We start from the raw sequence: 14,482 nt of genomic DNA on the forward strand, positions 1-14,482 counted from the left end.
TTAATATTTCAGTGAAATCACCAAATCTGCAAAAAACACAAAATGTGGTAATTTTACTGATCTTATAATCACGTTATAATGCATTATAACAGTGATTATAATGCAATCAAAAAAGACTTATAAAACACAATGATCCTCACTCAGTGAGTGAACAGAGATTATGAAGTATTATGCTACTTGAAGTCATTATGAAATGCTTTATAATGTGCTTATAACTATAATTACAGTTCTATAAACAGTTTAACTATGTTTATAATGCATTATATTAAACACAAAAGACAGTAACACATGAAAAGTGGAGAGGATGAAATACAAAGTAAGAAAGATGAGAGACAAAGAGAGGAGGAAACGTGTGAGTCGGAGCGGTGTCAGGAGGGGTAGGTGATGTGGATTAAAATGGAACGGCCCCGGGCTGCACTCCATTTTTGTCTGGTTAAAGGACAAAGTGAGAGGGGAAGTTAGTCCGTGTGTGTGTGTGTGTGTGTGTGTGTGTGTGTGTGTGTGTGTGTGTGTGCGCACAGATGAGTGTACGGTCTGTGTGTCACTTGATAGAACCCCTGTTATTCTTAAAAGGCTCTTATTGACGGACTAAATGCCCTTATCGGACATGAGACACGTGGCCGACACACTCCCCCAAGTGTATGTGTGTCCAAGCAAATGTTGAAAGTGTGTACATCTACAAGCATGCATGAATGTGTGTGTGAGCCCCCTGTATCCGCCCTGTGTGAGGCTGTATTGATCTCCACACCAGAAGTCTCCTCTCTCCGCTGGTTGAGTTCTACCATCACAGGGTGTCCTTTTGATGAATGCAAGTTTGAAAGCTTTGATTTTAGTCGTTAATGCACGGGCTACCAAAGTTTTATGACACCAGATACTGTCTAAAATCTACATCCGTGCCTATAATTGCATCTTTGTAGCCTCTCACTAAAGAGTCATCTTAAACTGGCGAGTAATATTTCAGCTATTGTCACTGCTTTGGTGTTTGACATTGTTTTAATGACTTTGTACGCCTATTGAGCAAAGCTTCTCAGGTAGCATTAATTGAAAAGCATTGACTGCAACAAAAGATGCCGGTGTCCTCAAAACATAATTTTTCAATGAATGAGCTCTTTGTAGGAAAGAGAAACAGGAAGCTTTGAATAAAACCATTCTCATCTCTTTTTTTGTAGTTGGCAGGGACTTTTGTTCATTAAATTAAACCAGGATTCATTGGTAATGTCTGACCAATTTTCTTCAGCTAATATAAACTGAATTTCTTTGGTAATTCAGTTTATATTCTGTAAATGCAAAAGTGTGAGTTTGGAGAATCAAGTTGAACGACATACTCTCTACAAATGGATATCGTCGTGTCTACATTGTCTACAGAGGGTGGAGCTAAGTGAACTGAAAACTGTGAAAGGGTTAAAACACAGATGACTCCCACACCGGACGGCGTGGCAGCGACCTGTCAATCACAAGGTAGCCTCGCCCTTCATATCCTTATTCATGGTCTGTTTGACTCTAAATGGATCATAATTTGCTAAATAAACATCATGCTGTATTGAAGAAGACTTGAAACTAGAGATTGAGACCATAAACTCATGTTTACAATGTTTACTGAGGGAATAAATTAAGAGAGAAGTAGAGTCATCTTCTCACAGACTTCTATAGAACCAGAGGAGTCGCCCCCTGATGGACACTAGAGAGAATGCAGCTTTAAGGAACTTCAGCATTGGCTTCACTTTTCAGAACTGGAGGTTGCCGCTCGATTCTAACAAAAGCACCTTCTGTATGTCACCGACTCTGCATCATGTGACAAGCATGTAGGGACATCTTTTTATCTGCTGCAACAAACTAATTCAAAACAGAACAGAGAAGGAGATGCTTTACAGCCATTAACACACTTCAAGCTGGATGTAAACTCTCCCACTAGGTGGCATGGTGAGGCACTTGGATGCTCCACTGCCGCTGCTTTTACTAATTATGTGATGTTAGGCCATTTGTCTCTATCACATGCAGTCTCTTTCTTTTCTGCTCTAGTGCCATTGGCCTCTTGGCTCCTGTGTTGCCGTCTTTTACCTCCACTCTTTTCCATTTTGTCTCTGGCTTCTCTATTCTTTCGTTGCCTCCTTTATTTCTTTCTCCCCTTCTCACCCCTTGTCCTTCCCCTTTGTGTGATGAAAAAGTGCAGTCTTGGCGTTTCAGTCTCATATCAAATGCTCATATGCGTAAAGGGAGAGAGAGACAAAGATGCCAGCCAGTGTTGCACTGTGTGTGTGTGTGTGTGTGTGTGTGTGTGTGTGTGTGTGTGTGTGTGTGTGTGTGTGTGTGTGTGTGTTTGCCAGGAGAACATTGCATTGAAGCACCAGTGAACATCTGGCCCATGTGCCAATGATTGGTTGGGGAAGTTCCTCAGGATATAACACTTGAAAATGTCTTGGCATGTTCGCGACAACAGCAGTGCAGTTTGCGCAGCGACTCTGTGCGTGTGTGTGTGTGTGTGTGTGTGTGTGTGTGTGTGTGTGTGATGACTGTATTTAATATGTGTGTGTGAACGTGCACTGGTAAGTGATTATATTTGTGATGCGTGTCTGTGAGGGATGATTGTATTAAATGTGTGAGGAATCTCTCATGTGTGAGTGAGTTTAAGGTGATTGTATTCTTCTGATTGTGTGTGTGTGTGTGTGTGTGTGTGTGTGTGTGTGTGTGTGTGTGTGTGTGTGTTGATTGTACAGTACTTGTGTGTTTGTGTTGGGAGCTTTTACTCTCCACCATTAGCTCTAAACCCTTTTTTTGAGCAGGCGGCTGATTCTTCCCTTGATTACTATTTAGACTTCTACTCGTTTACCGAGCGCCATCTCTCCTTTGTTTTATCTCTTGGTTTATACCTTCTGCTAGCTCGTTATTCCTCTTTCTCTGGAATGATTTCATTTTCTTTGTTGGTTCCTGACGGTGCTACTTCGGTTCAACCCGAGGCCAGCAGAAGTTTTTTTTTTTAACTTTTACCTGTTTTCTTGCTGTCTTCCAAAACCACCTTTCCTTTTGTTCTCTTCTGTTCTCCTGCACAGTGTCTCCTCTCCTTTGCGACTCTCACACCCTGCTCACCTCGTCCGCTCTGATAGGCCACGCATGCATGCTTCTGTACGCCGCTGATCACACATGTGTCTGTCGTGTGGGCGTGTGCCCGTAAAGGAGGCGGCGGCCCTCATCGGAGACGTCCGCCCGGTGGTGGCGGCGGGCGGCGGGCCGGGGAAGATGCGGCAGGGTTGTTAAAAGTGTTGTTAAGAGAGCGGCTGGCAGCTGTTCCTGACAGGTTGGGGATGGAAGGACAGATGGTGTTTGATTAGCGAACAGACCGCTGATGGAAGGAGGGATGGAGGGAGGAGGAAATTGATATCAGTTAGGAGGCAGGGAGAAAAGAAGATGAAAGGATGGATACTTTGACTTAAGGATAGATGGATGGATGATACATGCATTATAAAGAGGAAAAATAGTATGACTGAATGGATGGATAGATGATTGTTAAAACTGAAGAACAGATGCATAACTTTATGACACATAGAGATTGATGGAAGGATAGATAGTTGTCTTTATGGCTGAGAAATGAAGGATTTACTGTATAAGAGAATGAAATAGGTGGAATGGGAGCATGACCTGATGGAGAAACGAAGGGATGCAGAGCGTGCTGTGAGAAGGAAGTGAAAACGCTGTCGGGGCAGCTGCTCCAAACAACAATTAGCTTCATCCACCTGGGTGCCATCTTAAAGAACTGATGCAAATAAACCTGCAGCGCTGGCTGATTAAAGTCTGTTCAACAAGCTAGCAGTGATCGTTGCAGCCAGCGATGGTCCGATTCAATCAGTCGTTTATTTGAATGATGTGTAAAAGTTGATGTGTTAAAATTAGTGATAATTAGACCCGAGTTCAGGTCAGTCTGAGGTTCTACTGACACAGCTGGAAAACACAATGAAACTGATATCAAACAGCGATGAGAGACAGAATTATGAATTGTGCTATCGTGCAGCAGAAAGAAAGTCTAGACAAAGAAATGCACTTATCTCCTGGAAGTTTCAACTGCATACCTTTATTTACAGCTATTTGATGATGATGCACATCCTACATGTTTTCCATGCTTATAATTCACTCTCAAAGTCCAGTAGCCAGCAAACTGCAGCTAACAATCAGCTTCAGTAGCGATTCATCCAGTTGTTTCTGTAAAGTAGTGGAAAATTACATTAATTAAGTTAATGATACTGAAATGCTTGTTTTGCCACCAGTCCAGAACCAGCAGACTTTTCATGAACTATCACTAAAGGTAAAAGAACATTTGGCTCAAAAACTGTTTTAAAAGATGAATCCAAATGAAACGTTTCTGTTGATGGTAGTTTGAGCTCCACTAGACGGTACCGAAACCTTTGCTTCTATAAAATAAGTCTAATGTCAAGTTGCTAATGAGTTTACATTACATTACATTACCGTCATTTGGCAGACACTTTTATCCAAAGCGACTTACAATTCAGATTCTATCACACCGTAGGCACAGCTACGGGAGCAATCTGGGGTTAAGCGTCTTGCTCAAGGACACGTTGTCATGTGACTGGAGCCGGGGATTGAACCTGCTCTCCACTGAGCCACAGTCGCCCCCAGTTTACAACCGCCAAACAACACGACATAATTAAGATGTGCGAAACAAGAGAAACATCGTGTCAATAATGAAATATGTGCTTCCAGTAGTTTTGGATTTCAATTTTTGGACTTTATTTGTTTTGTCGTGATGTAAAACAGACAGAGGAAGAATTCAAACATGCAGATCGAAGTAGTAGATTTCACACAAGACGAAGCAAGAGAGGAATGTTGTCTCACACGGGAACAGACGCGTTCTCTCGACCCTCATGATCAATAATGCTTCTCTTCTTTTCACTGTCGTCAGTCGTTTGTTGAGTTGTTTGCCTGTCTCTGTTTTCTTCTTCATGCACTCTCAAACTCTTAATCTATTATATGTGAAGTTGCAAAGGCGAGGGTCATCTTCATCAACATAATGTATGCTTGGTTGTAGTGCATCTTGCACACAAAAATACCAGGAGAACAACAGCAAAAAGACATAAACATTATGAAAACCAATCAGCCAAGTAATATTTTTAAAATGTAGTCTTCGGTAATGAGGTAGCAATTACGACAGTGAAGTCGGGCTGTTTTTGCGATTATTGTCATTGTTGTAGCTACAGACATAAACTTCTGCCTCATCCTGGGCCATTGCCTTTTTCTACCAATATGGCAGTGGATGTGAATACCTCCACTGCCATCTCCCTCTCTCACACACACATTCACACGCGCCACAGTCCAATTTAGCAGCAGTCGACGCGGAGAAGACAGTTACAGCTATTAGGATTATGTCGAGGAGAGATTCTCCTCTATAATAAACTCTCTCCCTACTCCATAATAATAGCGGCCATTACCCAAGATGTATCACTGTCAATGCCATCTCGGCGGACAATAAGTGTGTTTGTGTCTGCGTAAGTGTGTTTGTGCATATGACGAGGTGATTGAGAATGAAACAATCAGCAGGCCAACACAAACACAGCTGTTTTATTGTTGCGCTGCTCAGATGTGCTTTCACAGGCAGACGGCGTGTGTGTGTGTGTGTGTGTGTGTGTGTGTGTGTGTGTGTGATCATATAGAGCAACGAGTGACCCCACCTCCTGTTCAGCCCCTCCTGTTCTAGTGAAAAGCTTTGGCAGTGTAAGCTAGCTGCACTAGATGATCATGATTCTCCCTTTTGTTTTCCTCAAAGCATTTAGAGAGTAACTTTATAGACCGTTAGCGTTTGATTGTTATTCTCTACCTGCAGTATTAGAGACTTCCTAAATGACTTAAAGAGGCACTCCAGCGATGTAGCGTCTCACTTGCAAGAGACAGAAAATGTTCAGAATCCAACTTACTCGATACCAATTTCAAAACTTCCTCTCAGTGTATCGGAGACCCTAATCCATCGTTTTGGTGGATTTTGTCCACAACAAAATTGCTGTGGACTCTTTTTTTCAATGCTTTTTGTAAACTGGATAATTACAGGGGCCGTGACTTTACATAGTTGTGCTTTTATCGTGCATTATTACATATCAATGCTGTGTAGAGATGTCTAATACACACATTGCTGCCATCTCCTGTATGTGAGAGAGAGAGAGAGAGAGAGAGAGAGAGAGAGAGAGAGAGAGAGAGAGAGAGAGAGAGAGAGAGAGAGAGAGAGAGAGAGAGGGGAGAAAAAAGAGAGACATTGAGTGCTGGCACTTTATCTCATGCTGGTGATGGTGGTTGGCATTGTGTGATGCCAGTTAGCATTGGGCGCCAACACACAGAGGGCATGGTGTGTGTGTGTGTGTTTGTGAGTGTTAGAGAGGTAAGTGGTGTGAGAGGAGGACAGAAATAAAACCTACGAGAAAGGAGGCGAGGTGGAGAGGAGACAGGAGAGGAAAAAAGTTGAGGACGGGGTGAGAGAGATGAGCAGAGGACATGTAGAGGAGGGAGAAGGATGGTAGGGCAACGAGGGCAGACGGGCCTTGTCCCTGTGCCTTTGTGTGTGTGTGTGTGTGTGTGTACGAGTGTGAGTCTGCACCTATGTCTTTTTGTGTGTGTGTGTGTGTCCCTGCATCTTTGTACTGGCTAATCTAGGCGTCAGCAGCTTTTTGAGGCTTTTGTGCTGACAATAATCACACAGCGCTCCTCTTTTCAATTCATCAGCAACAACAAGGGATCACATGTCCCCTATACACAACCCAGAGAGAGGGAGACCGAGCGAGGGAGTTAAAGTGGCCATCATGTTGCCTAGTTACCGCTCGGGTTGAAGGCGATTTTGTGTGTGTGTGGGCAGGTCAGCGGCCTCCACACCTCCGCTGAGCGCACGGCGAACAGAAACGCACAATCACACACTTCTTTTTTTTTTTTTTTCAAAGAATAATTTATTTCATGTTGCAGTGTGATGGATAAACAATAAGTAAAACCACTGGTCAAATCTGTAGCAAGCATTAATAATAATCATCATCAGAATAACATTAATAGGAATAATTATTTCAATTATAAATAATAACAATATCAGAGTAATTGTTACATCTATACAAGCTACAAATATCAGCATTTTGTCCTATGTCTTTTTTTCTGCTGTTAAAACCTTAAACACTTCACACATGACCCGGCCGGTGCAGCTGCTCCTCCTGGCCCCCCAGAGCAAAGAGGAAAATCTGTTTTTATAATGACATTTTGACGTCTCTGATTTTATGAACTCAATTTGAAGAACGGCTGATTGTACCACCGTGAGTCGCCTGTGTTTAAGTGTTAAAATCCTCAGTCAGCATGCAAAAGAGCGGTTAGCACCGCGGAGAATGATTTTTGTGTTTGCATCGTGTGGGAATGATGTGCAGCACACGAAACTGGAATTAATAGTTTGGTTCCTATTATTCATGATTCATTCCAACAAAGATTTACAAAACAGTAAATCCACTTTGCAGCAACACTGAAATCACAAATTGATGTAAATGTGATTTTTAGATTAGATGTTCTGAGAAACAAAATGGACAAATGAAGCATCCAACACAAAATATATAAAAAAAATGCCAAACTTGTTATAACAGTAACATGTCATCAGTGCTGTGTCCTAAATGTATCCAGCATCAGGGCTATATATTGAAAACACTATAAATAATAGTTTAATTGGACAAGATATAGTTTGTCGTGGACTGAAAAAATAATGAAATGCATGTTTTCGATGCTCTGGGTGCCTGAATGCAACATGAGCCAAGAGGGGCGGCCAGGGAAGGGTGGGGCAGGGAGAGCCACACAGTCAAAACAAACACCCAGTAAGTCTCAGTACAGGAAGAAGAGGTGGAGTAAAAAGAGGAGGGGACAAAAGAAGGGAAATAAACAACAACTAAGTTTATTTATGTCCAGTTTGTCTGGGTTCAGGTGAGGATTTGGGAATGCTACTGTGCTTTCCTACTCAAGACGTGTGTAAGTGTGTGTTTGTGTTTGTGTGTGCATGTGTGTCTATGCGAGTGACTGAGGGTTCATAGAAGAGTAAGCTTATACAAAGGAGAAAAAATACAGAAACATCACTTTTTTTTTTTCTTCAAAAAATGTCCATGTAACTTAAAAACATCCACAATAAAAAGATTTTATATATATTATCATCTTTATTTTTAGTTCGCTCCCGACCCCAAGTCACGGGCTGAGGATTGATCCATCATCTTCCTCATCTCTGCTCTCCTCCAAAGAAGGATGAAGAGCGAGCTTGGACGAGGCGGAGGAGAAAGAGAAGACGGAGGAGCTTTTCTGTAAGTGCAAGGACGTTCAATTCTCATTGTTTTTGCTTTAATTTATAAAAGTCTCACCATTTGACTCTGAGTTGGAGCCCTCTGCCTCATTCAGGAGGGATTTTTTTTTCTTTATAAAACATTTTGAGGGCAGTTTTGTCTTTTAAAAGTTGTGCTGACCAAAAACAACCATCAACAAACCTCTCCAGAAGCCTCCAAGTAGAACCACTTCAAGTCTCTGCATCGCGTTCTGAACGTCTTTATTTCTGAAGACCGGTCTAAGTCGCTCTCTCTTCCGGTCTTCTCTCGGCCCTTGGAGGTTTGTCCTGCTCGCCGTGTTTCCTTCCTCGCCCCAGTCAGTCGTGGAGGAGTTCTTGTAGACAGTTGGGGGATTTGAACACATCAGGGACGTCGCTGTCCAGTTTGCAGATCACCTTGTAGATGGCCTTCTTCCAGGACGGGTCTGCGTCCTTTCCAGCCACGATGGCGTTGAAGAATTCGCGAAGAGTCACCTGGGAAATCTCCAGAAATCGTTCAGGGACCTGAGGGGTGAAAAGGGAAAGGAGATAAAGAGGAAATCATGAGTTAAATATCCACTTTGATTGTCTGAACTGAAGAGCAACTTCCCTTCAATCACCTTCCTCTTTCTTGTCCTGAATTTAAAGCTACAATATCGTATTTATGCAAAAAAAATCTGAACTGTTACTTCTCTATGAGGTTGTATATGTTTGTTGATTGTAGAGCGTCTCATTCCAAAAGCATGCACAGTAATCTGCAGCTATTTATTAAGACACAATGACGCTCAACACTATAAGTACATTAACCTTTGTGGACAGGGGCTCTTAGGCCTTTTCATGTGTGCCACAACCATTCAAAGACAAAAGTCGATCAGTCGACTAAATGGTGGTTTTGATCTTGTCGATTAAGTTTCTTTAGTCATTTTTTAATGCTTTTTCATGCTGAATGACTTGTGATGACATATCTGATCTGATTTTAAAGTGGTGCTTCTTTGTTTCTTCACAATCGATTAAATCAAATGATGGTCACCAAAATCGTTTGAATAGTCAACAGCCCTAATTCTGTCAAAATACGTCCTCGTGTGTAAAATCACAGTTGACATCTTCAAATATAGACGGATTGCTTTTAGAAAAGTCATTCTGTGACTGAAACCGATCAAGGCTTTGGTTAAGTGTGTGTGTGTGTGTGTGTGTGTGTGTGTGTGTGTGTGTGTGTGTTTCAGGTGTCCATACGGTGTATTCCTATTCCTGTACCAAGTTCTTCCTCAGCTGTCAACTTCCTCTAAAAGTACTTCCCCTTTCTTAAAAGCCCCCAGCTGTGTGTGTGTGTGTGTGTGTGTGTGTGTGTGTGTGTGTGTGTGTGTGTGTGTGTGTGTGTGTGTGTGTGTGTGTGTGTGTGTGTGTGTGTGTGTGTGTGGTGTGTGTGGTGTCAAGAGTTCCTTATGCACATGCAGGCTCACGCATGTAATGACATATGACACACTCAGTCCTTGACAATGGCAGGTGAACAGTTGTCTGTGATCTGTCACTGTGTGTGTGTGTGTGTGTGTGTGTGTGTGTGTGTGTGTGTGTGTGTGTGTGTGTGTGTGTGTGTGTGGGGGGGGGGGGGGGGGGGGTTACTGAGTTTAAACAAGAACGAAGGGATTGCAGGGATCCAATTGTCCTTTCCACATGCAGGCATAAATATACTGTCATCACAAGGCTTTTTGTGTGTTTGTGTGTGTGGGTTTTAATGCTGTGTGTTTGACAGCTGAACAATGGCGCACACACATTTTTCATTCTTTTTTCTGCCCTTTCTCCCGGGGGCAAGATCATACAAAGACACTAAACAACCTCGCTCTCCCCCTCTCTCTCTTTTTTCTTCTTCTTTGTCTCTTTTTCTTGCATGCAGATGCACACACACACACACACACACACACACACAGAGGAGGCTGACTCTTCCAGACGAGGTGCATGCTCCTATAAACCCCAACAAACTCTCTCACACACACACACACACACACACACACACACACACACACACACACACACACACACACACACAGAGGAGGCTGACTCTTCCAGACGAGGTGCATGCTCCTATAAACCCCAACAAACTCTCTCTCACACACACACACACACACACACACACACACACACACACACACACACACACCTAGAGGACGACAGAGTGCCGTCTGGGTGTAACCCCGTCACGCGTGGCAGGACAAGCCAAGGTTAGCCGCCACCAGAACGGATGAATCACCCCTCACACACACACGCACACACACACACACACACACACACACACACACACACACACACAGCCTAAATGATTCCCTGGACTCTCATATACTCTGTCTCCCCTCACCTACCCTCTCTCTCTTTTTAGCCGGCCCCTTGAGACCACAGTTATTTCAATGAGGCCCTCTGTCACTGTCTTGCTATAGACACTACTGTACACACACACACACACACACACACACACACACACACACACACACACTTTCTTAAACACACACACACACCAAAGATTTAACTTTACAGGAGATACATGGTAGATTTTACACTGAAAAGTGCTGCTCATATTTTAGTATTTTCGGCTGTTATTCCACCGGAGTAATCGCTATAAAAAGCCAAAGAGGGGCGAGACGGTTGTAAACATGCCCGATCATCGAATCCGCTTTATTTGGAGTTGAAACTAAACTTGAGTGCTTTTAAATGTCAGTGATGATCCCTTGTTGCAAGTACGATAGGTCGAAGTCGAAGCAGGGATTCGGTCCACAAACTGTGATGAATGTTTTCAACAAACAAGATCGTCTGACTGCTTGTTTTTCTTCTTTTTAGTGATGCTGCTGCTGCGTTTGAGATCTCAGCCATTAACTTGGTGAGTACAATCTTATTATTAGAGATGGGAATGTTGGATCATTAAACCTCAGCAAGTGCCGTAACATTTTAAACCTTCTTGTTTTACCTCTGAACAAAAATACAGAAAGCCCCAAAGTCAAGCTGCTGTTGTTAATCGTTTCTGTGAATTTTCCCACTGGGACAAATAACAGTTCAAACCTGTGTTTGATCCTGAAGATGAATGTGCCTTTGAGGCGTCCTCTCCCTCCTGAATTACTTCCCTTCATCCTTTAGTTGTTCAAATGTGCTCTCATCTTAAAGAAATACTTTACCCATAAAACGATCATTTCTTTATCAATCGCTCACTTCCTGTTACCTTGAATTCTTGAAGAAAACTTGATTTTTCTCACATGCCTCAACGACTAGAGAAGAATCTGGAAAAAAAAAGTCTTGATGAATTGAAGTAAATTTGCAGCAAAACTATTTTAAAACCTCTGTTTACAAACTCTCACACACCTCGTGCAGCATAACCCAAAGTCGTGCTCACTACTTCCCAAACATGCATCTTCACTGATACCTGACGATTTAAAACGCTTAAAACTTAAATTTATCAAGACTTTTCTCCTTTTTTTCATTCTCTGGGGGAATGAGAGAAAAACTAAACTTTTTTCAAGAATTCAAAGAAACTCGGGGGTGAGTAATTGATAAGCAAATGGAATGTTTTCAGGCTTTGAAATAGAAGACAAATCCACTCCTTTTCTTATTTTTTCCATTGCTGATGTGAGTGTTCTTCACTTCGTAGTGTAAACTCGGTGAAACACTAACATCCAAGGCCTTAGCGACATCCCCTCGACTGCTTTTGCTATATGCTCGTCTCTCTGTTTTTTTGCTATTAAGATATCAATCGCGAGAGCTGTGAAACGAAAACCTCCACGCACAGTAGGACAGTAAGAGATTCAGTGACCTTGTCCTAGAGGATCCCCGGAGTGTTTTTGTGTTGCAGCGCTGGCACTGCCTTGTTCAGCGTGATGATCGCCGTGTTTTTCCAATGTTTCAGGAGGCCGTGCGTCATATCGCTGCAGCAGCGTAAAGGACTCAGAGTGCTGAAACGAGACCGCTGATCCACAAAGAGGTAGGGAAAACACAAACGAAATGAAGCAGGGAGGATATTGTGTGTCCGGTTGGGTATCAGCTCGACTGGACAAAGACACAAACACACATACAGACACACACTTGGGTCCAGATGCCCAGATTTGTCTGGCTATCGTAAATCAGTCCAATAAAGAGATCTAAATTAGGCCATCATCAATACAGATGGGCCTGTTTCCCCCGTGTGTGTGTGTGTGTGTGTGTGTGTGTGTGTGTGTGTGTGTGTGTGTGTGTGTGTGTGTGTGTGTGTGTGTGTGTGTGTGTGTGTGTGTGTGTGTCATTTTCTCCTGGCTTGGATCTTGATATGGTGTCTAGTTGCCAGGAGAGAGAGAGAGAGAGCGAGGAATGGGGAAAGTGGGAAAGAGAAAGAAAGATAAAGAGGAAGAAAGACACTTGGTTCCCAGTAAACATAATTCGCATGATTGCTCCGGTTTGTTGGGTAAATATTGGATGAAGGGAGGCTCAATTACTTTCTCCTCACACACGCACACACACACATGCACGCACGCGCACACACACACACACACACACACACACATGCGCAGAAGGACAAGAGCCTGTAAATTTCTACATCGCTGCCCAACAAAGAGGCCTACTGGGACGCCCTCCCTCCCTCCCTCTTTTCTCCTCATCTCCTTCCCTTTTCTCTCATCCTCACTCTTTCCCTTCATCGTCCTCCTCGTTGGCTCCTCTGTCCCTCATCTCTTCTTGGAAATGTAGTCGTATGAGAAATCACAAACTTACTGAGTGCTTATTATGCTTCACACACAAATTCATTACGCTCACTTTAAGATATTTGAAAAGTTGTCAATGTGGGAACAGAAGCGTTTGCTGCTTTAAAGAAATGTCACCAGCATTAAGACACTTTTACTGCTTGTTCCACTGTGTTGCTGTTGTCAAATGTGTGTGTTTGCTGCAGCTGTCTCAGTTGCATGTTAGCAATGTTAAGCCTTTGTTTTATTACGGGTGGAAAGTGATGGCACATTTCATCAAAGTGTATAAAGAACAAACATAAAGACGCATTTATCTCAAAACAGGAAGCTTCTCGCAAATGTGGACAATTTCAGTTTTGACAACAAAAAAACTGTTTTTAATGTATTGAACCACAAATACCATAACACGATTTAATTTAATGAATATAAATATGCTTAACTGCTGTATTTTGCTTACAAGTAGTGATTTAACAGAGTTTACTGTTTAAAAAGTTAAAAGTTTTGCTCCTTGCTGCTTGTGTGCACTAAACAGAGGAAGCAATGAAAACACAAAAGAGCGCCGCCTGCAGAAACTCAAACCATCACTATTTAACCTGAAACAGCACAGCGGTGAGCACTTAGCAACAGTGACGTCTGCTTTGCTAATTTAGTCATTTCTTACAGTGCAGACCAGGAGCACAAAAGGGCAGTGTTGCACTAAAACGTATTTTTAGAATACAGGAGAGCCCTTTCTAAGTAGGTTGCTTCTTTATGAATACACTGCCCTATTTTAACACATCCGAAATAGAATAAAACTTAACACAGACTTAAGTTACATGTGGAACATCAACCGTCATCACCCAGAAAATACTTTTCATCCAGAGTATCCTCAACTGTCTGCTCACACGTAAGAAGAATAGTTTGTGATGCTAATCATCATCTATAGATGATACAGATGTCTGTACCAACATTTCTAAAAGTGAAATCACCCAAGTATCAAAATAGTGACGCAAAATATGTCAAGTTTTTTTTATTGAAATTTCAAAACCCTGGCAGTTTTTTTCCTTGTTTTAAGGAAGCTATGAATTTACGACTCTGTAACTTGATCAAATGAAGAAGTGTTTCCAGTGTGACGTAACCAGAGTCATGGATTAATATTGGCAGTAAATTATATTTGTTGTTGATAAGCTCGGTATGAAGCGGCATGTTTTATAGTCAGACTTTATCCCCTCCTTTCCCTTCTTTGCACCCTTAAATCTTCTTCTTCCTTCACGTCTATCAGCCACCTCTTCTTCACCTTCCCTTCTTTTCTACCATCACAGTTACTCACCTTCTCTTATTTATCCTCCTCCCCTCCTCTCCCGTCTTGTGAATATAAGCCACTCCTCTGTCTCCTTAAGGATAAATGCCTTTTCTCAACATGATTGACTGATGGAGACGTCTGGGCTGTGTGTCCCCAGTTGACTCTACCTAGTCACCTCTCCCTGCGGCTTTCCACCTGCTTTTCCACTCTGTTTCC

At 42.5% G+C, this 14,482-nt stretch overlaps 1 protein-coding gene across 2 annotated transcripts in view; it reads right to left on the bottom strand.

Annotated features, from left to right (window-relative positions):
- Nucleotides 1-6,918: 6,918 nt before the first annotated feature.
- LOC137878852 (prospero homeobox protein 1-like) overlaps nt 6,919-14,482 on the bottom strand; it is a 34,156-nt gene continuing 26,592 nt past the window's right edge. For both annotated transcript variants that reach the window (XM_068719293.1, XM_068719294.1), the window contains exon 7: nt 6,919-8,821. In XM_068719293.1, coding sequence (XP_068575394.1) covers nt 8,636-8,821 — 186 coding nt within the window. In that variant the 3' untranslated portion in view covers nt 6,919-8,635. The remainder of the gene's footprint in view (nt 8,822-14,482) is intronic.

This window comes from Cebidichthys violaceus, unplaced genomic scaffold, assembly GCF_023349555.1.
Source record: "Cebidichthys violaceus isolate CVI_PGR_0920_01 unplaced genomic scaffold, fCebVio1.0.p SCAF_24, whole genome shotgun sequence".
In the NCBI taxonomy this organism is placed as follows: domain Eukaryota; kingdom Metazoa; phylum Chordata; class Actinopteri; order Perciformes; family Stichaeidae; genus Cebidichthys; species Cebidichthys violaceus.